The 26,258-nt window shown below is 43.5% G+C and overlaps 1 protein-coding gene across 1 annotated transcript in view; it reads left to right on the forward strand.

The window, feature by feature from the left end:
• The first annotated feature begins 5,043 nt into the window (after positions 1-5,043).
• LOC119967534 (meprin A subunit alpha-like) overlaps positions 5,044-26,258 on the forward strand; it is a 45,336-nt gene continuing 24,121 nt past the window's right edge. Inside the window, exons 1-10 of the mRNA XM_038800215.1 lie at positions 5,044-5,133; positions 5,218-5,242; positions 5,365-5,418; positions 5,596-5,636; positions 5,739-5,814; positions 6,799-6,916; positions 9,844-10,019; positions 13,244-13,465; positions 13,575-13,721; positions 25,839-26,054. Coding sequence (XP_038656143.1) covers positions 5,068-5,133; positions 5,218-5,242; positions 5,365-5,418; positions 5,596-5,636; positions 5,739-5,814; positions 6,799-6,916; positions 9,844-10,019; positions 13,244-13,465; positions 13,575-13,721; positions 25,839-26,054 — 1,141 coding nt within the window. The 5' untranslated portion in view covers positions 5,044-5,067. The remainder of the gene's footprint in view (positions 5,134-5,217; positions 5,243-5,364; positions 5,419-5,595; positions 5,637-5,738; positions 5,815-6,798; positions 6,917-9,843; positions 10,020-13,243; positions 13,466-13,574; positions 13,722-25,838; positions 26,055-26,258) is intronic.

Below are 26,258 nucleotides of genomic sequence, written 5' to 3' on the forward strand. Positions count from 1 at the left end.
GCAGAAAGCAAATGAGTAACAAGATATTGCACAACGTAATATAACAGACTCCAGATTGGAAGTGGACCGGTGATACTCCGAGCCCCTGACCCTAGAGCTCCTGGAAGAGAGGAAAAAGCTACAGATGGCATTTGACCTGCTCTCCAAGAGAAAAGCAGTGCACCAACTCTGCCAGGAATAGGGGACCCTGTACGAACACGCAGACAAGCCCAGCCGCCTTCTGGCTCACCAGCTAAGAAAGCAGACAGCCAAGAGGGAAATCGCCCAGATTAGGGATAACAAAGACTAACAAACTAGTGGCTAAGCTGAAAAAGATCAACAAAGCATTCAAGACCTTTTACCCAGGGCTGTAAACCTCCGAGCCCTCAGCAGGGGACTTGAGGATGAAGCAGTTCCTCAATGGACTGGACATGCCAGTCATGGTGAAGGATAGGAGATGGGGTTTGGAAGCACCGCTAGAACTGGGAGAAGTCATGGAGAGTATTAGCTCCATGGAGGCGGGAAAGCACCGGGGCCAGCCAGTTTTCCAGCGGACTTCTACAAAACATTTGCGACGGCACTGATCCCGCACCTGTGGGAAATGTTCACAGTCCCGCTGGTGAGAAATGCAATGCCGTCTATGCCAGTACAAGCCACAATCTCGCTTACACCCAAGAAAGACAAAGATCCAACAGAATGCGGGTCTTACAGACCCATCTCGCTGCTAAACATAGATGCAAACATACTGGCCAAGATCTTAGCCAAGATGTTGGAGGACTGCATACCAGAGGTGGTAGCAGAAGGCCAAACGGTCTTTGTCAAAGGTAAATAGGTAACATTGAACATCAGGCGCCTGCTGAACACGATCAGGAACCAACTCGGGAAGAGAATTCCTGAGGTGATCCTCTCCCTGGATGCAGAAATGGCCTTTGACTGCACAGAGCACTGCATAGAGGTACTGGAGTGGTTCAGGCTTGGAGCAGGGTTCACCGCTTGGGTGAAACTCCTGTGCAATGCTCCCTCAGCGAGCATACGGACAAATACCACCAGTTCCAAATACTTCCAGCTGTACAAGGCAGGGATGCTCGTTGTCCCTGCTGCTGTTGGCCCTATGATCGAACCACTGGCGATCGCGCTTAGGGGGCAAAGAATTGGGATGTGGAGAGGAGATGGAGAGCATAGAATCTTGCTCTATGTGGATGACCTGCTTCTCTACATCTTGGATGCGTAAAGCAGCATGGAAGGAATCATGGCATCTTGATAGAGTTTGGAGCCTTCTTGGGCTACAAACTCAATCTGGGCAAAAGTAAAATCTTCTTGGTAAACCTGCAAGGTGGAGGAGCAGAGGTGAAGGGAATGCCATTTAAACTTGCCCGGCACAAATTCCGCTGCCTGGGGATCTAAATCGCTCATGACTGGACAGAGATCCACATGGATGGAGGAAGTAAAAAAGGACCTGCAGAGATGGAACACACTTCCACTCTCCCTGGCAGGGGGATTGCAGTTGATCAAAATGAACATGCTGCCCAGGTTCCTCTTTCTGTTCAGATCCATTCTGATCTACATGCCCAAGGCCTTTTTCAACTCACTGGGCAAACTGATTGTGGCGTTTGTGTATGGGGAGGGCAGGGTGGGGGTGAAAGAATGCAAGGATCCCAAAGAGAGTATTGCAGAGAGCGAGAACCATGGGGGGCCTCGCCCTCCCAAGCCTACAATATTACCACCATGCGGCAACCGTGGAGAGAGTAAAGGGGTGGATAAAAGAGTCAGAAGCCGAGTGGGTGTTTATGGAGGAGGGCTCCTGCAGAGGGACCTTCATCTGGTCCCTAGCCACGGCGGCACCAAATAAATACTCGATGAGCCCAATGGTGATAGCAACACTCCGGTCGTGGAACCAACTGCGACAGGATTTTGGGCTAACTGCAATGTCCGATAAGATCCACATCTGCAACAACCACAGGTCATGCCCGTGACAATGGATGCCACCTTCAAAAAGTGGAGACAGGACTGCGGGAAAGCTGACAGTTCGGGACTACTTCACTGACAACAGACTGACAACACTCAAGGAACTGACAGAAAGATTCCAACTGATGAGGGGGCAGGGTCGGTGGGGAACAAACTAACGTACATGCAGGTGAAACATTTCTTATGCAGGGAAACAAGAACACACCCATGACCGCCACAACAATTGCTGTTAGAGGAACTACTGGTCGCGGACATCCTAGGGAAGGGGAATTGTGGTGACATATATGGGTGATTACTAAGAAGGGGAAACACCCAACTGGATGAGACAATCAGTAAGGACAGGCAACAACACCTCCTCCACGATCATGCTCAACACCGGTGCCCCACAAGGCTGTGTCCTCAGCCCCATAATATACTCCTTATACACCTATGACTGTGTGGCCAAATTCCCCTCCAACTCGATTTTAAAATTTGCTGATGACAACACCGTAGTGGGTCGGATTTCAAACAATGATGAGACAGAGTACAGGAGTGAGACAGAGAATCTGCTGAACTGGTGCGACGACAATAATCTCTCCCTCAATGTCAACAAAACGAAGGAGATTGTCATCGACTTCAGGAAGTGTAGACAACATGCCACTGTCTACATCAATGGGAACGAAGTAGAAAGGGTTGTGAGCTTCAAGTTTTTAGGTGTCCAGATCACCAACAACCTGTCCTGGTCCCCCCATGCTGACATTATAGTTAAGAAAGCCCACCAATGACTCTACTTTCTCAGAAGACTAAGGAAATTTGGCATGTCAGCTACGACTCTCACCAACTTATATAGATGCACCATAGAAAGCATTCTTTCTGGTTGTATCACAGCTTGGTATGGATCCTGCTCTGCTCAAGACCTCAGGAAACTACAAAAGGTCGTGAATGTAGCCCAATCCATCACTAAACCAGTCTCCCATTCATTGATTCTGCCTACAATTCCCCCTGCCTCAGAAAGTTAGCCAGCATAATTAAGGACCCCACGCATGCCGGACACTCTCTTTCACCTTCTTCCATCAGGAAAAAGATACCAAGGTTTGAGGACACGTACCATTCGACTCAAGTACAGCTTCATCCCTGCTGCCATCAGACCTTTGAATGCACCTACCTCATATTAAGTTTATCTTTTCTCTACACCTTGCTATAACTGTAACATTATATTCTGCAGTCTCTCCTTCCTTCCCTATGTATGGTATGCATTGTCTGTACAGCATGCAAGAAACAATAGTTTTCACTGTATACTAATACATGTGACAAAATAAATCATATCAAATAAATCAAATCAAACAAGGGAGAAGTGGGAGGAGGACTTAGGGTTTTGAAATAGGGTTGGGATTCTGGAGTGAAGCACTGCACAGGGTCAACACCTCCACATGCGCAACGCTAAGCCTAATGCAGTTAAAAGTGGTACACAGAGGTGGAGGAAAAATGCAAATAGTGTCAAGGAGGCCTAGCCAACCATGCCTACACGTTTTGGTCTTGCCCCAGACTTGCTGGGTTTTGGACAGCCTTCTTTGAGGCTATGTCAAAGATGGCGGGGATGAGGGTGGAGCCATGCACAAGAGTGGCAGTCTTCGGGGTCTCAGAACAGCCAGATCGCTACATGGGAGGAGGGTCAACGCCTTGCCTTTGCCTCTCTAATCACCCACTGGCTAATCCTGCTTGGCTGGCGGTCAGCAGCGCCACCCAAAGCTGCAGACTTGCTGTGCGATCTATCTGAATTTCTTCAAATAGAGAAAATGAAATTTGCCATCCGGAGGTCGGAAAATGGCTTCCACAAAACATGGGAGCCATTCACCCAGTTGTTCCAAGACCTGTTTGTAGCCAACAGCCAATAAGCCTAAGTAAAGGAGGGGGTAGTCACGATACAGCAAGGAAGCGGTGGGGGGGAGGGGGGGAAACAAAGAGGTATGGAACTATGCCCAGCAAATAGTTGGCACCTCCTGAATGCAACTGGAGCAGGCCACAAGAGCAGACAAGAGAAGAAAGCGTGCTTGACAGTCTGTTGGGGGGGGGGGGGGAGGAGTGATCAAGAAGAAAAGGGGAACGGGGGGCAGGGGACCCAGCCAGAATCAAAAGCCTACTGGAAAATGAAACACAGGAAACTATAACTATTGTAAATAACGTAAGATGACTGATGTAAATAACAGAGGCAGACCGATGTGTAAATATTTCTGTTTATTGTTTCTTTTGTCTTCAAAAGAATGTCCACACTTATCCTTGCACTGTATATTACAAAAGCCTCATGCGCGGGGATGACGTCAGCAGCCGTTGATGCTCCCGCGCATGCGCGGTCCCGCGCCGGCCGGCAGAGTCCCTATGGCCCCGGTTGGCGCAGCGCCAAAGGCCTTCCACTCCGGCCGGCGGGGCGCAATCCACTCCAGCTCAGACCTAGCCCCTGAAGGTGCGGAGGATTCCGCACCTTTGGGGTGGTCCGATGCCGGAGTGGTTCCCGCCACTCCACTGCACTGTTTCTGCCCGTCCCGCCGATTCCCGGTGAATTCCGCCTATTGACTCTTTAAATCTCCAAGGTCCACCAGAACAGATAGAAAGAACTAAGCTCTGGAGAATGGAACACATGCTCAATACTGCACTGGGGCCTGGATTATGAGTTTTGACTTTGAAAGAAATTCCAAGGACCAAAGGCAAAAAGGCTACCAATCGAAAAAAATAACAACACGTCATTAACTTCTAATCATATCTGAAATATTTTCTGGATGATATACCAAACTTATGCCTGCACTCTTCATTGGAGGAAGAAAGATTTGTAAGCATGGTTCACTTTTTTAGGTAACATTTTAATTAGCCCTTCATATCATTTTAATAATCTAAAAAGCTAGGATCATTTGCAGAGTACAGTAAAACACTAAACGGCTATTTTAGTATTAGAAGCATGATTGTTTGACTCTTGCCCGCTTAACATACTGCCAGTACTGCATTTTTAGACCACAGAAACTTTTATTGGCATGGCACAAGAATGCTGTAAAGATAATTTTGCTGGACAAAGTCCAGTGAATTGGGAAACTGAATTTAAATGCATCTGCACAACACAGCACAGTTGAGCTATTTGGCTCTACTATTTCAACCATGAACTCCTCTGGATTGTTTTCCCTCTGCTTAACATTATTGATGACATACTGTAACACTTTGGTGGTAAGATATACATATTATTTGCAAATTAAAGATATATTTGTTATTCTTTCACCATTTCATCAAATGTCTTCCTTCCTTTTCTAGATCAGAGAGACCCCTTCAGGAAATGGTATATGTTCAGATTGTTTGCTTTTTATTTTATCCTGCCGTACACTTCAAATCTCTTCCACTACTTTTCATTTGCAATAGTTAAACTGTTAATGTCTTGGTTTTTTTTTTTCTCTCAACTAGTTTATGATGTAGATCCTGGGGATTTTCGTGATGACATTCCAAAAATAAATTTAGGTAGGTTTAAAATTTAAGCCAAAAAGCACATTTGCATCATCTTTCAAACTTAATAAATATATCCTGTTAAAAACCTTTATCATATTGCAACTTTTATCTTGCTACTTCGTGTAACCTCTTTGACCAGTAAGGAGAGTAATTTATGTTTCTGTACGTTTCTCATTACCCTTTTGTTAGAATCCCAAAGGTTTCTGTTTCAAGGCGACATTGCAGAAAATGTAAGTGTGACATACATTAAGTTGATTTATAAGAAAGAAAGCCATTTTTAACACCATTCTTCCACCTATGAAATGTATTATTGATTTCCTTGTTTGTTACAGAGGGAACGGAATGCTCTTAAAGACCCAACATCGAGATGGAAATTCCCTATTCCGTACATCCTGACTGACTCCCTTGGTAACTCTTTATATATAACCCTGTCAATAATTAGAAGATATTCAAGCACTATTGATTCACATCCTGGTTTGTGTATCGACTGTTGAAATTGTAACATAATTACCTTGATATTACTTATATCTGAGGTATAATATACTTCTACATATTTAATCATTCCTGTAATATCCCACAGAGTACTTATGGGATGGGAACGATTCTCTCCCCCATGGTTCTCGTGGAGTACTAGCTCCCCCGTTGAGGGGTGGGGGTACTCAATTTAGCATTGTATAAAAGGTCGGCCAGTGATGCACCGACCAAAAAGAGACCCTGTAGGGATCTACCAGGAAGTGTATATATTGTATTGTAAATAAATCAGAGTTCATTTTAGTCGGTGTGGACTCCCTGTGTCCTTATTAAAATGAATATCTATTTATATACTGACTATATTAGTGATTTATTTATCATAAGCTACCAGAATTCAATGGTAAAATCATGTTAATTAAAATAAGAATCAACCATTTTATTTTAGATGCCATTGATACGATTATATATTGCTATGTTTCAATTTAAACACAAAAATATTAGCAGTAGAATAATTCTCTGCACAGCAGTCTGAAGTTGTTCTGAGATGTGTTGGAGCACAGATCTAAGTCTAATCGGCAATAATTTAGGACGCTCCCATTACCTGATCGTGTGCAATGTTTTCCTGAGGAATTGGTATTAGAACCACTATTGATTCAGTTGAAGTATCTTGGCTCCAAATAATTAAAAAAATAACAGGCCTGTTACAATATGCCTATTTGTAACACAAAATCCCACAGTGTATACTCTGGAGATTATTAGGAGTCATTTTTGATTAGTGTATATTTCTCGGTGCATATTTACACAGGCTTTAATCTTTTTAAAATAACCAAAACTTCATTAATTGGATAACAAGACTCATGGAGGTTTATTTTATAGCATTAATCAAACAAATAGTTCAATTGTTAATGCTTCGATTTTCAGATTTAAATGCCAAAGGTGTTATCTTGAATTCATTTGAACAGTATCGCTTGAAATCATGCATTGATTTCAAACCATACGAAGGAGAGGAAACATTCTTAAGTTTTCAAAAATTAGATGGGTATGTACAAAATCACACAACTGTATTAAGATATAAAGGCAGAAATCTTGCACAAAATCTTGATGTCCTCTGATTAAATTGATCTGTGTGCTATTTTATGGCAATAGGAATTTTGTAGACCATGCACAAGCATTGACAGAGTAATTCATTATTTCACCCCTACAGTAACTGTGCAAAGCTATAAATAATGTGACAGAACAAAACTGTATCATGTTTTGTACTAAGTCCCCGCAATCTATTAAATCTGTTCTCGCTGGCCTCCTTTGCTCCCCATTCTCCAGCACATTTGTTTTAAACTCCAAACATTATTTGCAAGTTTCCACATGTCTGCATTCCAGCCTGCCTCTGCAATGTTCTCTAACTGGATTTTGTAACCTTCTGAGTTTAAACTACTGTGTGTTTGATTGCCTCTTGATGATCAAACTTTCACTACTATAGCCAGTCAGTCTGGAATTCTCTTCTCAACCCCTCTGCCTTGCTCCAGTGCAACCCAGCTTCTGAAACTTCCTAAAAATCTACATATTTAAATTTACCTCTATACCCCCTTCTCTGACTCTTCTGTTAATTCTTGGTCAGTGACGTCTGGTGGCAGCATGTAAGTGAAGGTCACACGTCAGGTGGCTCCTGCTAGAGTCTCAAGTTGTTGGACTTTTATGCTCCGTTTCAGGGGTAGTTTGTGGATGAGTTGGTGTGGGATGTCATAAGGAGGATGGGAAATGTTGAAGCCCGAGAAGAAAGGTGCTGGAAGGGGGTGAGCGAAAGTCCAAGGCGAATGCGGCTGCAAGTCTGCGGGAAGAAAAATGTCGGGGTTTGGGTCATCGGGTGGGGCTGCTCCCCTCATGGTGGGAACTCTGACCGAGGTGATATCAGTGGAGTTTGAAAAGCTGTTTGCCAACCATATTGAGGTGCTTTGGAGGGAGATAATGGCTTCACTAAATGTATGGGTGGAGGAGGCAATTGCCGCAGTAAAGGTGGCAGTGATGAAGATGGGAGTGAGGAGAGAAGTTAAAGGGGGGTGAAGGAGGCATTGTTGCAGCACAGCGAACTTGATGAGTGAGGAACTGTGGAGGATGGCGGAGGTCAACAAAGGGCTTAGAGCAAAGGTGGGGGATGTTAGTGGCCGTGTTTGAGGAGCTGTTCATTGCAAGGGGGGTGAGGGGAGGGGAGAGGGGGAGGTGAAAATGGGGAAAACTGTACAGACTGTATAGTTGATTGTTGGGAAGCATGTTTTCTGTGGCGTTTATTCACTGTAATCTGTTTTGATACATGTTTGTAATAAAATATATTTTTTAAAAAACAACAAAAGGGCTCAGAGCTAAGGTGGAGGACCTGGAGAACAGGTTGAGGAAGCAAAACGAGAATCATGGGGCTGCCCGAGGGTGTTGAGGGCCCGAGGCCGACCAAGTAATTTTCAAAGATGTTTGCTGAGTTGATGGGAGAGGGGAAAGAACCCTCCTGCTACGGGTTGGACAGGGCACATCGGTCACTCAGGCCAAAGCAAGTTAATGAGCTACCAAGGATGGTTATAGTGTGCTTTCACAGCTACCACGTGAAGGAGAAGGTTTCAAACTGGGCAAAGCAGAGACAAGATGAATAGTGGGAAAACGTTGGTATACGAATATACCAAGGCCTAATGGCGAAGCTGCGAGAAGGTCTTTGAACAGGCGAAGGTGGCATTGTACAGCAGCGGAATGAAAGCAGTGTCTATATCATATAAGTAGAGAGTTTTGACCCAAAAGGTGAAGGAAACTTTAATCCAAATGAGAATGAAACAGAAGTACAGATAAAACATTGATTAGACAACAACTAGAATATTGTGTACAGTTCTGGAATCCACATTATCGGAGGATATGATAGCACTGAAAAGTGTGCAGAGGAGAATTACCAGAATGTTGACTGGGCTGGAGAGTTTTAGCTATGAAGAGAGATTGGATAGACTGGGTTGTTTTCCTTGGAGCAGAGGAGACTGAGGGAGGACGTGATTGTGATGTACAAAATTATGAGGGAGATAGATAGTATAGACAGGAAGAAGCTTTTCCCCTTGGTGGAGGGATCAATGACCAGGGTGCATAGATTTAAGTTAAAGGCAGGATGTTTAGAGGGAATGTGAGGAAACCTTTTTCGCCCAGAGTGTGGTGGGAGTCTGGAACTCACTGCCTGAAAGTATAGTGGAGACAGAGACCCTCATAACATTGAAGAAGTATTTAGGTGGGCACTAGCTATGCCAAGGCATGCAAGGCTATGGTCCAAGTGCTGGAAAATGGGATTAGGATACTTAGATGGGGGCAGCACGGTGGCACAATGGTTAGCACTGATGCCTCACAGCGCCAAGGTTCCAGGTTCGATCCCGGCTCTGAGTCACTGTCCATGTGGAGTTTGCACATTCTCCCCGTGTTTGCGTGGGTTTCCCCCCACAACCCAAAGATGTGCAGGATAGGGGGATTGGCCACGCTAAATTGCCCCTTAATTGGAAAACAAATTAATTGGGTACTCTAAATTAATATAAAAAACAGAATACAGATGGTTGTTTTTGACTGACGCAGATGTGATGGACCGAAGGCCTTTTCTCTGCTGTAGATTTCTATGACAATTGCCATTAAGAACAGGTGGAATAAAGAAGGATAACTGTAATCAGAACAAAAAAAATATGAACAGAGATGTAAACAAGTAAATAAATAATCAAACTTAATTGACAATTTTTAGCAAATATGAGTACGGCGCTAACATTCAATATACATTTCTAAACCTGACCAGGTTATGCTATTACTTAAGGAAAATTTAGTCTTCCACAATAGCTATCACAATTCAGAAATATTTGATTGGCTGTAAAGTACTTTAGAACATCTTCAGGTTAAAGTTGTCGTGTAAACGGAAGTCTCTGTTATTTTCCTTATGTATAAATACTATGCGTCATCTTCATTGAACAGGTGCTGGTCTTTTGTTGGTGACGGTCATACTGGCCAGAATGTGTCCATTGGTGAACGATGTGACTCAAAAGCTATTGTTGAGCATGAACTCCTACATGCTTTAGGATTCTATCATGAACAATCGAGGACCGACCGGGATGACTATGTTAACATCTGGTGGGATGAAATTATTCCTGGTATGATTTCAAAATGTCATTATTTTCATTTATTTCATAGCTAAATTACATGGTTGCACAATGTCTTATGCCAACATTTTAAAAGATGCAACAACCTAGAAATTGCTTGACCCTCCCTTAGTCTGAGTATGACGCAATTGGTCGCCTCAAGCTACCCCATTGAAACTGCTGGACAAAGCTCCAAGCAAGTGGACCAAAGTGTTGATTAGCAGGGACTGGTTGAAGGACTGAGGACAAATCCCACCATGGCAGTTTGAGAACTGCAAGTCAATTAAATAAAAAGTAAAATAAAATAAAACAAAATAATAGAAAATAAAACCAGGTATCAGTGAACATAACAGTGAAGTTTTTAGTTTGTCAAACTATTAATCTGGTTGACTCAAAGGAAAATTTGGCCATACACAGTCTTACCAAAAATGAATTTAGTCCAACACTGACTCTCAGCTACCTTCTGAAATAGCCTAACAGGTAACTTAGCTGTATCAAGCCAGTAACAGTATGAAGAAGGCGATTACTGTCACCTTTTCAAGGAAACTAAGGGCGGGATATATATATTTCAGTATTATCCACAACCCAAGAATGAATTTTTAAAAACCTTTCTAATTCTGAGCTGATATGATTGAAATTGCTCACTACATGTTACTAAACTCCAGAAATTCAGAAGTTGCTGTTGGCGATTTCCTGCTTTCCCATGAGTTACATAGTTAATATACACCCCCCTCCCCCATATTGCAATTAATTAGAATCACTGGTCTGCTGAGAATTTACTGTTTTATGCTAATAATAGCTCAGTGGGCTAGACAGCTGGTTTGTGATGCAGAAGGCCAGCAGTGTTTCCGAACAGCTGCTGGAATGTAGCGCCTAGGGGCTTTTCACAGTAACTTCATTGCAGTGTTGATGTAAGTCGACTTGTGACAATAAAGATTATTTATGTTTATGTTATCTCACTTTAAGAACATCTGAAAAAGGTGTTGAATGAGGATTGCTAAACTCATGGGCCGGGATTCTCCAGTCCCGCGGCCAAGTTCTGATGCCGGTGTCAAAACCGGTGCGAGCAAATCCAGCGTCAACGGGCCTCCAGGCCAGCCATTCACACCTTCATAGGGGACTAGTACGGTGCCGGAGTGCTGTCCACTGCTCTGGTGCTCGAAAGCTGACACGCCACGGCCGACACGGGTCTGCGCATGCACGCCACGGCCGGTGCGGGTCCGTGCATGCGTGTGGATTGGCGTCTCCGCGCCGGCCCCTGGGCAATATGGCGGAGCCCTAAGGGGTCCAGCGCAGAGGAACATAGGACCCCCGCCGGAAGTAGCCCGCCCGCATATCGGTAGGCCCCGATCGTGGGCCTGGCCGCCGTGGAGGCCCCCCCGGAGTCAGATCCCCCCGCCTCCCCACCAGGACAGCCCCCGCAGCCAGAACTCTGAGGTCCCGCCAGATAGAACCAGGTGTAACCCACGCCGGCAGGATTCGGCTGAACTCAGCGGGCACTCAGCCCCTCGAGGCGCGGAGAATCGCCGGGTGTGGGGGCGCTTTCAATGGGCCTCGACCGGCGTGGCGGTGACTCCGGGGTTGCGATTGGTGCCGATTCTCCGGTTACCAGAGGATCGGCATCCAGGTGTCGGAGCAGCGTGGCGTGATTTTCGCGCCCCCTCCGGCGATTCTCCGACCCAGCGCAGGATCGGAGAATCCCGGCCATGATTTTGCTGAAAAGCATTCCTGGCCCTGAAAAACAAATTTTATACTTCCACTTATTTAAAAATTCAAATTTTTTGTGCTACTTCAGCTTCTATTCCCATTTGTACATTCTAATAATGTATTTCCCTCTTGGGAACATTGAATTTAAAGTGAAGGAAAATTGGTCTGTGAGAATCCTTTGAACTAATTGGCTGCTTACCCTGCTTGATGATACCAGTGCTGCTGACATCCGAAGGTCCCTTTGAGATCCCTCGTCATGTCTGATAAAGCAGAAATCCACACCAAATAAATTTCTAGATCTTTGTTGGCAGCTTTGTTTGAGGTCAGTAGAATATTTTTTTAAATTTTTATAATCTTTACTGTCACAAGTAGGCATACATTAACTCTGCAATGAAATTACTGTGAAAATCCCCTAGTCGCCACACTCCAGCACCTGTTCAGGTACACAGAGGGAGAATTCAGAATGTCCAATTCACCTAACAGCACGCCTTTCGGGACTTGTGGGAGGAAACCAGAGCACCCGGAGGAAACCCACGCAGACACGGGGAGAATGTGCAGACTCCACACAGACAGTGAATCAACCCGGGAATTGAACCTGGGACCCTGGAGCTGTGAAGCAACAGTGCTACCCACTGTGCTACTGTGCTGCCCCCTTTTCACCACTGACTGTGAAATATCAGCATTTTAACTATCTGGTGCACGCAAGAAATAGCTAAATAACTTCTGAAACATGTTTGTGTTTTAAATTTTAAAAAAATATATTGTTCACATATCTTCACATCTGTAAAGAAGATAATTCCCTATTTTACATTGCCAGGACCCATCACAATACTTTACAGTCAATGAATCACTGTTGGTCACTGTTATTTTTTTTGCAAATCCATGGCTGTGAATTTGCATCCAACAAGATACCAAACAAGGAATATGAAGGACAACTAATAAATCTACTTTGGTGGTATTGGCTGAGAAATGGTGGGAGAGCTACTCTACTCTCTGAATGGTGCAATGGAATATTTTTCCATCCATTCAAAGTGTTTAATATCTAATCTGAGAGATAGCAGCATCTTTAGCAATGCAGCAATGACTCAATTCTGAACTGGAATTGTAGACTAAATTATAAACTCAAAGGCCTGCGTTCATAGGTCGGCGCAACATCGAGGGCCGAAGGGCCTGTACTGCGCCGTAATATTCTATGTTCTGTGTTCTGTGTTTTGAACACTATCACCTTCAGGTTGAAAGGTGAGAGTCCACACTTCTCGGCAAAGAACTTTGATTTTGTTCTAAATATTTGCCTAGCAATGTTCATTGAATTAGTGATACTGCTCTGATTGAAGGCACATTCGCAATTCATCGGAAGCTGGAGTAGCCATGAGTTGTGAACGTGGATGGGAATGGATAATTATTTCTGTAATATATCAGATATTGTTGAGAAAAATGTGTAATCGGATCAAGTCTATCTAAATTTTAATCAATAAATTTGAACATATCCTTCACTGTAGATGAATGTCAATTGTTGCACTTTTATTTAGGTATGGAGCATAACTTTGTGGTATATGATGACAATTTTATTATTGATCTAAATACTCCATATGATTATGAATCTCTGATGCATTATGCACCATTCTCCTTCAACAAAAATGGGAGTTTTCCTACTATCACTGCAAAGATACCAGCGTTTGATGACATAATTGGACAGCGCTTGGACTTCAGTGCTATTGATTTGCTAAGACTGAATCGCATGTATAACTGCAGTAAGTTCAACTTTCGGTCATTACATTTAATTAAAGGAGGACTCTTCAAAGAGTTCAGCACCTATAGACCAGTTAACTAAATCCATTTTTACAAAAATATTTTTCTCAGCTTCCTCTCTCACACTGCTGGACCAGTGTGCGTTTGAGTTCATTAATATTTGTGGCATGATTCAGAGTGAAAATGAAGATGCTGATTGGGTTCATGTGAAGAGCAATCCTGGAAATGAGGATCACACTGTAAATGGCAGATGCAGAGGTGGGTGCACATTCTCCAACCCCATTTCCTTACAAGTGATGCTGCCAGTCGACTATCATATCAACAACAGCAACATGTATTTATATAATGCCGTTAACATCCAAAAGTATCATGAGGTATTTCACAGGAAAAAAAACAATTTGATACCAAGCTGAGGAAAATTTAGGGCAGAAAAGAGGTAGTTTCCAAGAACTGTCATGAAGGAGAAAAGACAGGTAGATAGACGGAAAGGTTTTGGGAGGTAATGCGCAGTTGAAGACAGGCTCACAAATGATGAAGCCATTAAAATCAGGGAAGAGATTGTGTTGGAAGAATGCAGATATAGCAAAGGATTGAACATCTGGAAGAAATGATTGAAATAGAGGGGCAAGGATATGGAGGATTTGAAAATAAGAATGAGAATATTAAAATTAGGGTATCGCTTAACTGGAAATCTGTGCAGGTCAACAAGTACAGGAGTAATGGATGAACAAGACTTGATGCAAATTGGACATGAGCATCAAAGATTAGTATGATCTCGGGTTTAGGGAGGATAGGAAATGGGAGACCAGTCGGGAGTGCATTGAAACTGTCAAATCGAGAGGACGCAGTTAGGAGGACATTGGAATTATGGGCAGCACGGTAGCACAGTGATTAGCATTGTTGCTTCACAGCGCCAGGGTCTCAGGTTCGATTCCCAGCTTGGGTCACTGTCTGTGCAGAGTCTGCACGTTCTCCCTGTGTCTGCGTGGGTTTCCTCCGGGTGCTCCAGTTTCCTCCCACATGTTCCGAAAGACGTGCTGTTAGGTGGATTGGACATTCTGAATTCTCCCTCTGTGTACCCGAACAGGTACCGAAATTGGCGACTAGGGGATTTTCACTGTAACTTCACTGCAGTGTTAATAGAAGCCTACTTGTGACAATAAAGATTATTATAATAAAAAGTAGTCAAATTGAGAGGGCGGCACAGTAGCACAGTAGTTAGCATTGTTGTTTCACTGCGCCAGGGTCCCAGGTTAGATTCCCGGTTATGGTCACTGTCTGTGCTGTGTCTGCATGTTCTCACTGTGTCTGCATGGGTTTCCTCTGGTGCTCCGGTTTCCTCCCACAGTCCAAAGATGTGCGGGTTCGGTGAATTGGCCATCCTAAATTGCCCTTAAGTGTACAAAAAGGTTAAGTGGGTTACTGGGTTATGGGGATAGGGTAGAGATGTGGGCTTGAGTAGGGTGATCTTTGTAAGGGCTGGTGCAGTCTCGATGGGCCAAATGGCCACCTTCTGCACTGTAAATTCTATGATACCCGAACATGCGCCGGAATATGGTGACTAGGGACTTTTCACAGTAACCTCATTGCAATGTTAATGTAAGTCCACTTGTGACAATAAAGATTATTATTATTGTACAAAGGGTTAGCAGATGAGCTGGAGCAGAGCTGGAGACGGATGAGAGATGGAACCAGGCAGTCTTAGTGCCTTCACCAATGGGAGCATTTCTAGCTTTCTCTGCCTTAGGTTCATGCGAAGATGAAAAGACCATTCAATCTCTCGAACCTGCCACTCAATAACATCATCGCTAACCCAAATCTTAACATCAGCAGTAGTTCACCACTGCTTCCTTCTCTAGTCGGTACCACACTGGCCAGCTCTATTTGTACAGCTGCAAATACTAGTGATTGCCCCGCCCCCCCTCATTGGGGGAGCCCATACTCCCCAAGAGTCATGGAATAACTAATTGTACCCAACCAATAGAATTCAGGCAGGTTATAACTGTAGGCAAAAGTACTAAGAGTTGTGAAGATGTTTAAGATGTACTTTCTCCTGTATTATTTACTTTTCATTGTACTTTTCACTGTATACTCATACTTTTCACTGTATACTAATTCATGTGACAATAATAAATCAGATGGTATGTACAGGAAGTGGAGAGAAGTGGGCCTCGTGAGTGGGAGGGATTTGTACCTGGAAGACAGGTTTGCTAATATAGAGGAACTGGAGGAGAGGGTAGAGCTCCCCAGAGGAAGTGAGTTTAGATATTTACAGGTAAGGGTCTTTGCCGAATTCCCTAAGCTGCCGAAGTATGTCTTACTGGAGCAGTTACTGCTTCTGGACATGGAAGGGGAGGGCAGGGTCGGAGACATATATGGATGGCTGGGAGAACATGGTGGTGAGCAGGTGGTGAAGAATAAGGAGAGTGGGAGGACGAGCTGAGAGGGGAGATAAATTGGGGAGTGTGGAGAGAGGCGCATGCAGGGTAAACACAGCCTCTTCATCTCTGAGGATGAGCCTGATACAATTCAAGGTGGTACACAGGGTGCATAAGACTCGGGTGAAAAAGAGTGGGTTCTTTGCAGGCAAGTGGGAGAAGTCTGACCAAGGACTAGCAAACCATTCGCATATGTTTTGGGGTTGCGAGAAGTTGGAGAGATTTTGGGCGGGAGTGTTTATGGCACTAAATGGGGAGGAGGTTGGGACAGACCCTTTGGTGGTGGTATTTGGGATATCGGAGAAGCCGGAGCTGATGGAGGGGAGGAAGGCTGATGTAGTGGCCTTCGCCTCTCCGTTTGCCCGGTGAAGGTCTTATTGGAATGGCGGGGGTGGTAGCCTGAACTAGAAGACTTATATGATTTTCTCCATTTTGAAAATATTAACTGAGAGGTTCAGTGGAGTGTTTCAAGGCAAGGTGGGGGCTGTTCGTGGCCATGTTTGAGGAGCTATCCGTCGCGGAGGAGGGAGGGGGTGTGAGGTGAAAGTGGGTAAAAACCTGTACGAACTGTGGAACAGTGAGATGGGGAGCACATTCCCCGGGTTGTTCATGTCTGTAACTGAATAAGTTTGAAATAAAATACGTTAAAAAAAATGAAATAGAACAGAGGACACAGAGAAGGGAAGGTTTGTGAAGGAGGAGGAGGAGAAGGAATTACAAGGAGCAGGGAGGAGCAGATTATCAGGCTCTGTGTTCTCAGATATAACTTACCTTGATCAGCATGGATCACTATTCCCAAGCTTTACATTTGCCTGGATTTCTCCAGTTCATCCCTGGGGTTTCTCATCCTCTTCTTTGGTCCAGATGTGCTCCCAGGAAGTGCCACTATTTTTGCCATGGCAGAGAGGATCTCCATTGTGGTTAAAATCCCGACATTGCATATATAGAGTTTCCTTTATATTCCCAATACATCCTGAAGTGCTAAACAATTGATGAATTACTCTTAAACCGCTATGTTTTAGAGAAATACAGAAATCAATGCGTGCACAGCAAGGTCGCAGAGCAGAAATAAGACAAATAGGCAGCTAATCCGGTGTTATCTTTGATTGTTGAGAGCCATTTATTAATCATGATACTAGGAGAACTCCATTGCTCTTTTATGAAGCACACCTTGGGATGTTGTATGTACACATGTTGGAGCCTTGAGTTGAACGTTCCATCTGAAAGAAAGCAGCTTTGAAAAAAAGCATTTGTTCAATATTCAATACTGAAATGTGAACCGATGTTTTGTGCTCAAGGCCTGGATTATAATCGTCCCCCCTCACAGTGGGTTTTACCTCAGCAGATGGGGCCCGCCATTGGCAAAGTCTATGGCACTTTGAGGGGGAACTCGCGGCAGGATTTGACGTTGGTGGGACTGGAAGATCCCGCCAGCAAAAAGGGCCACAAAATCCCAACCCTGGAGTAGAATCTGAACCCCAAACCTTTGGATTTATAGATGAAAATGTGAATACTGAAGCATTATTGCATTAGATGTCATCCATTTTGAGAAAATAAGTAAGAACTGGATTTACATTTCAATTATTATTTTACACAGTACCCTTACAAGTTTTCACAAGGGTGAGATTTGAATGTTGTTAAATGTCATGTTGATTCAAGGTGAATGTTGTTTAAAAATAATAGAACAACATCAGTTTTCTTGGATGACATCTAATGATATCTGATCTTTGGATATGGATGCCAGGTACAGATAACTCATTTATTGTTGTCTTATCTTGTTGTCCAAGTTCAAATTACAAAGTGCTAGTAAAAAGGACTGGAGAATTGCTTCGTGGAACAATATCTATTATAAAAACTTAAAATATTATCACATGCTATCTCAGTGCATCCAATGAGCAGTGGAATTAAAATGCTTAGTTTGCACATTGAAAGACTTTGCTCGACGATGATAATCCAAAACATTTGAAGAATCCTTGCACATATTGTTCATTTGTCAGTATTTTATCTTGTTCCCTCCCCCTCCCGCCCAAACATTGTGATTGCTCTGTGAAATAATTTTTTTTTGTAAAGTGTATAAAAGTTTCATGGACTCAAAGACATTACTTTGCACTCACTTTTGTTCAGGTTTGGGAAGTGCTCTCGGTCTCAGCTCACACTGTTGTCCATCTACCTCTGTCCTTTTACTTCTGATATTCATTATGACCACTTCAAACTGCAGCAGTTCTCAAATCTATGGCACCTTGTGTTTCTTAATAATAAGCCTTATTGTCACAAGTAGGCTTACACTAACATTGCAATGAAGTTACTGTGAAAAACCCCTAGTCGCCACATTCCGTACACCTGTTCTGGTACACAGAAGGAGAATTCAGACTATCCAAATTACATAACATCGCATCTTTCAAGACTTGTGGTAGGACACTGGAGCACCCAGAGGAAACCCACACAGACACAGGGAGACCGTGCAGAGTCGACACAAATAGTGACCCAAGCCGGAATCGAACCAGGGACCCTGGCACCATGAAGCAACAGTGATAACCACTGTGCTACAGTGCTGCACAACTTTTTATCGCTGGACACTGTAAAAACAAGGCAAGAGTAAGTTGCTTTAGTCCACAGTACTGTGAACATACAGACCATAGTTACAATCAAATTGGTACAACTTGCAGAAATGGACAAAATGGATCCAACAAGCACAATGTTCCATGTCACATTTTGGATTATCGCAGAAGGTCATCAGGGCGTTAAGTAAAAAGGAAATTAAGACACTAATAATAATAATCTTTATTGTCACTAGTAGCCTTACATTAACACTGCAATGAAGCTACTGTGAAAAGCCCCTAGTCGCTACATTCCGGCACCTGTTCGGGTACATGGAGGGAGAATTCAGAATGTCCAAATTACCAAATAGCACATCTTTTGGGACATGTGGGAGGAATCCGGAGCACCCAGAGGAAACTCACGCACTCACGGGGAGAAAATGCAGACTCCACACAGACAGTGACCCAAGCCAGGAATTGAACCTGGGATCTGGCGCTGTGAAGCCATAGTGCTAACCATTATGCTTAAACATGTACATGAAAGAATTACTTACATGCACTAGTCACACTGTTCACCGTTTTTTACTTTCCCATCTTTTATAACGCGGTATAACACTCAAACCCTGAAAGAAAGTACAGCATTCTTCTGCCCAAATTTTGACGTCATCCCAGAGTAACAACAGCAATTTTTACCATCCCATTCTTTCTTGCACATATTCCCTACCTTTATTCTCCTAGAGTAGATATCCGCAAACTCTTACCCAGCACTCTTTAAACTCCCACATCACCTGAGCCTTCGATAATGCCTATTCTATTTTATATACACCTGCAAATGTTTGTTCCCTTTATCTAATGGAGGATCCTAAGTCTTGATGAAACACTTGGCAGAATTTAACAGTCCCTCCCATCAGCAGGATCTTCCGTTCCCACCAAAATTAATGGGGTTTTGAATGGCTTGCCGCATTGTACAGCACTGTCCCGCCATGAAGGGGCCATAAAATTTCACACATGGTTTACTGAATATATATCTTTCCCTTTAAATGAAGCACTTTTGTACAGCTACATCTTTCCTGGAGCCCCATCTTTCAATCCCTCCAATCAGGCTTCCAGCCCTGCCACAGTACTAAAACAGCCCTTATTAAAATCAAAAATGAGATCCTATGTCATGATTTGGAGCTGCTGACGTTGAACCGGGGTGGGCACGGTAAAAAGTATTACAACACCAGGTTAAAGTCCAACAGGGTTCTTTTGAATCACTAGTTTTTGGGGCACAGCTCCTTCCTCAGGTGAGTCACTGATGAAGGAGCTGTGCTCCAAAAGCTAATGATTCGAAACAAACCTGTTGGACTTTAACCTGGTGTTTCGACATCCTAGGTGACTGTGACAAAGGTAAGCTTTCCTTCTTTATCCTTCCTGACCTATCTGCAGCCATTGACAGGATTGACCACACCATCTTCCTCCAACCTATTGGCCTGATGGGTGGGAATGCTCTTGGCCTGGATCTATTATTATCTATCTAATAGTAATCAGGGTATCACTTGCAAAGTTTTCTCTTCTACCTCCCCACAATTAGCTCTGGTGTTCCCAGAGATCTACCCTTGGCCCCTTCTATTTCTCATTCACATGCTGCCCTTGGTGACGTCATTTGAAAGCACAGTGTTAGTTTCCACATATAGGCTGAAGATGTCCATTAGTGGTCAAAATATCAGACTGTTTATCCAAAATCCAGCACTGATAATGCAGAAATTTCTGCTACTCAATATTGGAATGATTGAAGCCATTAGCCGGGATTCTCCTTTCTGGGGACTAAGTCTCCACACTGGTGGGAAACCGGCGCCAACTTCTCTGGCGTCAATGGCCCCCTAAGGTGAAGAATTCTCACCTTTTTAGGGGGCTAGGTGAATGCGGGAGGGGTTGGCACCAATCCAGCCAATGCCGTAGGGCCGGTGCGAATTCACGCATGCGCGGAATGGCCAGTGTGATTTTGCGCATGTGCAGACCGGCCGGCGTATTTTTGTGCATGCGCGGGGTTTCTCTTCTCTGTGCCGGCCCCCGGGCAATATGGTGGAGCCCTACATATTCATGCCATCAATAAAGCCACCCACTTCTACCTCCATAAAACCACCCTATTTTTCTCCTGCCTCAGCCCATCTGCTGCTCATTCGTGCTCTTGTTACCTCTAGACCTAGCTACTCCAACACACTTTTGGCTGGTCACGCACATTTTACCCAATGTAAACCTGCGGTCATCCATAATTTGTCTCCCCAACTCATGTTTATCATCACTTTTATACTGGCTAACCAACATTGGTGTCCTGTTAAGCAGTGTCTTGTATGATTAATTTGGAAAATATTATATATTAGACTTTATATCTGTTGCAGTAATGTTTTTAAAAGCCTAGATTAAGGTATATGCTTGTTGCAGTAATATTATTAAAGAACCTAAGTTAAGGTACCCAGATTTTGTGTCTGCTAAATCTGTAATTAAGGAGTCATAAAAGAATGAGGTACATTTTTAAACTACTTGGTTACAGATGAAGGGTGAATGGAATCTTCTTTTGATTGCTGGAGATTCCCTGGTGTGTAGATAATTTACGGGGGTAGTGGTGTTTAATCCGAGCTAAGCAGGTAATGGAAATTAGTGGAATACCGATGATGTAATTAATTGGAAGAGACAGGTCTGTCTGTAGCTTTGTAGTTTTTCCAAATGCTGTTAGGTTGAGCAGAGGTTTTCTGGATCTGAATTTGAAAGGAAGTCTCTTCAAAAGCATCCACACAGCTAAGCAAGTACCCTGTATTGTTAACTTTATAAGTGGCATTTGAATATTATTGGTTCACTTAATTGGAGTTGGTAGCAGGTATAGGTCGTAAGTTTAAATTTTCCTTTTGTTTAAGTACTGTTCAGCTATTAATTATAAAGCTGTTTTTTATGTTAATTTGGTTAATTCTGTGTTTAAATTAAAAGATAGCTATTGGTCAGATTCATCGCTGCTGGGGTGAAGTATGCCTTCCTCACAATTTTACAAAGTAAAAAAAAATTGTTTGGAGTTCTTGTTTGCTGTCTTAACAACTGTTGGGGCCTGGTCAGGTATCCTAAGAATTGATTTTAAAATTCTCATCCTTGCTTTCAAATTCCTCCTTGGCTTCACCTGTCCGTATCCCTGCAATATCCTCCAGGCAACAAACCTTCGCGATATCAGTGCTCAAATTATTCTGGTCTCTTGAACATCCCTGATTTGAAACCCTCCACCGTCAGTGGCTGCGCCCTCTGTTGCTTGGGCCCTCAGCTCTGGAATATACTCCCTACAGCTCTCCGCTTTTGTACCTCACTTTCCTCATTTTAGGCATTCCTTAATCCTACCTCAGACTACTCTTGATCATCTATCCTAATATTTCCTGATGTGGTCATGTAACTTTTTGAACTAAATTCTGTGAAGGACCTTAGAATATTTTCTTATGTTAACGATATAAATATAAGTTGTTGTTGGTGTGGTACATGTTCCCCAGTCAACTCAAATATTTGGAGTGTGGGTCCCAGTTTCAAGTTTCATTTTCCATGTGATTGTTTACTCATCTGGTATTTTTTATTTAAGTGAGCACCTGACAATCTGCCATTTCACTTACATACCCTTCAAGGATCTCATTGTCTATTTCATGTAGTTAAACAACCTTCCCCATAACTACTTTGAAAAATGTCTTCTCACTTAAGTTTCAATTCAAACCACTCTTTATGTTTTGTGTCTTCAACCTCGGTTAGATTTTCTCTGCTCTCTCTCATGGTGGCACAGTGGTTAGCACTGTTGCCTCACAACACAAGGGACACGGGTTCAATTCCAGCCTCGGGTGACTGTCTTTGTGGAGTCTGCACATTCTCCCTGTGTCTGTGTGGGTTTCCTCCGGTTGCTCCGGTTTCCTCCCACAGTCCAAAGATGTGCAGGTTAGGTGGATTGGCCATGCTAAATTGCCCTTAGTGTCCAAAAAGGTTAAGAGGGGTTGCTGGGTTGCTGGGATAGGGTGGAGGTGTGGGCTTGGGTAGGGTGCTCTTTCCATGGGCTTGTGCAGATTTGATTGGCCAAATGGCTTCCTTCAGCACTGTAAACTCTATGATTCTATGATTCCAAATTGATTGAAGGAATAAAAGAATGGCACTAGCCAGACATGTGCAGCAATAGTGTTGGCAACCACATACCAACAGAAGCAGAATGCTCATATTACCAGCTAAATTATTGTGTTACACATGGCTGGATTGGCTGGGGACATTGACCTGGATTCTCATGAAATCATGGAGCCTCCGCAGAGACTCCAAAATGCTGGGTAGATCCTGGATTGAGAAGTATTACCCCGATTTCCACCAGATCCTATTTTCACTTCTGGAAAAAAGAGAGACAAGAGGAAAACCAAACTGGACAGAGTCATATGAATCCAAACAGACCCCATATTTGCTGGAGCAAGGCCCTTAGACAACAGTGTAGGGTTTGACTTTTTAGGGTCATCATAAATGCCCACGAAGGATGGATAAAGTCTGGCGAATTCTCAAGCTGTTAAGACATTTAAATCCACAATCCTTTAAAAAATAGCCAACCTGCACCAATGAGTGTTTAAAAATGTTCTCGTAGTTAGATTATCTGTTTGTTTACATAATCCCAAGGGCTATCACTGCATTGTTATAAATGTTTGGTTTATTTCCACAACCTATCATTATCTCAGTGAGGGGTCCACAGTTCATCGGGGATTGTCAGCTCATAATGGTTATTAAAGAATTAGATATTTTGCAAAGGGGGTTAAGAATACAACTGTTAAATACTTGAGAGGACTAACATGTTTTGAATGGGCTTTCACAAATTGGAGTGTTTATTTTACTTGTGAAGTTTGAAATACATATTTAGAACTTTATTTGAATTCAGAGAAAAGCAAATTACTGCAGATGCTGAAATCTGAAACGAAAGGGAAAATGCTGGAAAGTCTCAGCAAATCTGGCAGCAGGGAGAGAAAAGAGCTAATGTTTTGTGTCCGATGACTCTTTGTCAAAGCTAACAGACAGAGAAAGTGGGAAATATTTATACTGTGGAGTGAGAATGAAAGATGAGTCATAGCCACAGAAACCCAGGGAAACCGGGTACTAATGGCCACAGATACCAAGGGGAAAGAGTGTTAATGGCAGTCCCCACAGAGGACAAAAGATGTGAAAGGTCAAACAGCAGGAAAACTAACATCAGAGGATAAACTGTAGGTGTGGGGGGAGGGGAAGGGGGAAGCAAAGAGGAGAAAGGTGCAGGAAAGGTGGATAAGATTGGGGGTGGGGGGAGAACTTAAATGTATATTAAGAAAGAAAGAAATGGTAAAAGACAGTTAAAATGAAATGAAAACAAATGGGTCAAGGTGGGGCTGATCATCTGAAGTTGTTGAATTCGATGTTCAGGCCGGAAGGCTGTAGTGTGCCTAACCGGAAGATGAGATGTTGTTTCTCCAGTTTGCGTTGCGCTTCACTGGAACATTGCAGTAGGCCAAGAACAGACATGTGGGCATGGGAGCAGGGTCTTTTGTTAAAATGGCAAGCAACAGGAAGGTCAGGATCCTGAATGCGCACAGATCGAAGATGCTCAGCAAAGCGATCACCCAGTCTGCGTTTGGTCTCTCCGATATAGAGGAGACCACATTGGGAGCAGCGAATGTAATAGACCAGATTGGAAGAGATGCAAGTGAAACACTGCTTAACCTGGAATGAGTGTTTTGGGCCTGGAATGTTAAGCATGGAAGAGGTAAAGGGACAGGTGTTACACCTTCTGCGATTGCATGGGAAGGTGCCATGGGTGATGGGAGAGGTACTGGGTATGGTGGAGGAGTGAACTAGATTTTCTCAGAGGGAACGGTCTCTGCGGAATTCTGACAGAGGGAGTGAAGGGAAGATGTGTTTGGTGGTGGCATCACGCTGGAGTTGGCGAAAATGGCGGAGGATTATGCTTTGCATACGGAGGCTGAAAGGATGAAATGTGAGAATGAGGTGGTCTCTATCCTTGTTCTGGGAGGGAGCGGAGGGGGTGAGGATAGTGGCACGGGAGATAGACCGCACACTGTTGAGGGCCCTGTCCGCAACTGTAGGTGGGAAATCACGGTCGAGGAAGAAGTTTGAGTTATTTGAATTCATCTTAGCATGGTTCCTGAGGTCTGGCTATGGTGGTTTGTGGGTTACATAGGTTGGTACGAGTTGGCATGGATCTGGCATGGGAAAGTGGTGAGGAGGTGTGATGGGTGAGGGTTAAGGGTCCGAATATTTAACAAATCACCTGGACAAAGTCTCAGAGAAACGAGCTGTATCTTTTAAACACACTGATGTGGGACGCAGCAGCTCCTGTCGCCATCACCTACCTGAACCCAGAGGCAGAAGGCCTGATTCAATTCTGCCATCCCCCACCCTCAACCCTCTGGGACAAAGATCCCACCATAAGTAGCCAAGCCACAAGTGTCAAGTAGTTGCTGCCATATCATATTCTACATTTAGCTAAAGAAATTCGGCATGTCTGCATCGACTCTCGCAAACTTCTACAGATGTGCCATAGAGAGCATCCTATCCAGCTGCATCACGGCTTGGTCTGGCAACTGCTCGGACCAAGATCGCAAGAAACTGCATGGTGTGGTGAACTCAGCCCAACGCATAACGCATGCTTGCCATCCTCCCATTGATTCTGTATACATCTCCAGCTGCCTCAAAAAGGCAGGCAGACAGCACTGTCAGAGACCCCTCACACCCAGCCTTTGCCCTCTTCCAGATCCTTCCATCAGGCAGAAGATACATAAATCTGAAGACCCACACATCCAGACATAGGAACAGCTTCTTCCCCAGAGCTGCCAGACTCCTCAACGACTCTCCTTTGGACTGATCTGTTCCCTGTTAGAACACGATTCACAACGCACTATGCTGCTCTTATTTGGCCCTTGTTTCACACTGTAACCAAACACTATTTGTTGATGTACCATTGTCAATGTACTCTGTCAATTATTCTTTTGTCTACTATGTATGTACTGTGTACGTTCCCTTGGCTGCAGAAAAATATTTTTCACTGTACTTTGGTACATGTGACAATGAATATCAATCAATCAATTTAAATGCCATCTTTTAGTATCTTTTGCTGGTCTCCTATTATATTGGAACCAATGACAATCTTCAAATGATATGCAGGGCAGTTACCTTCTTTGTCAGATGCTATGTGTTGACAGCTTGATTTGTTTGTGTGTTTCTTTTTGATGGCTGTGCTAAGGTGTAGGTGTGACCCAGTCCTATCAATGGCTGTTGTTACATTTTAATTTGTCACATATCTGTAAAGCACTAAATTAGATTTTGGCATATAATGTTCAAGAAAATTTCAAATTTCTTCTGTTGCTAACAGATCCTCCATGTTTCAGATGCTGGATACTTCATGTATTTTGAAACTATGGGTGGAAAGACTGGTCAGAGTGCCATTCTGGAATCCCGCATCCTTTATCCGAAAAGGACAGAGCAGTGTCTTCAATTCTTCTATAAAATGACAGGAAGCCAAATGGACAAGCTTGTTCTTTGGATGAAAATGGATGACGGAACTGGAACCATTCGAAAGCTAGTTAAAGTTGAGACTTTTCAAGGTATGACTTCTGAAACTTGTGAAAAACCACTTTAAGGGTTTGACATCAGTTAATTATGACCTATAAACCATGAAGCTGTTGGTCGCATGTATTGCTGTGTAAAGAATAATGACTCTTTTGATAATTGCAGTGTGTGGAATAATGCCTTAGTCCAAATGTTATTGCTCCTTCATAATATATCAGTCAACCAAGTAAAGGGAACTT

Source organism: Scyliorhinus canicula, chromosome 6, assembly GCF_902713615.1.
Source record: "Scyliorhinus canicula chromosome 6, sScyCan1.1, whole genome shotgun sequence".
In the NCBI taxonomy this organism is placed as follows: domain Eukaryota; kingdom Metazoa; phylum Chordata; class Chondrichthyes; order Carcharhiniformes; family Scyliorhinidae; genus Scyliorhinus; species Scyliorhinus canicula.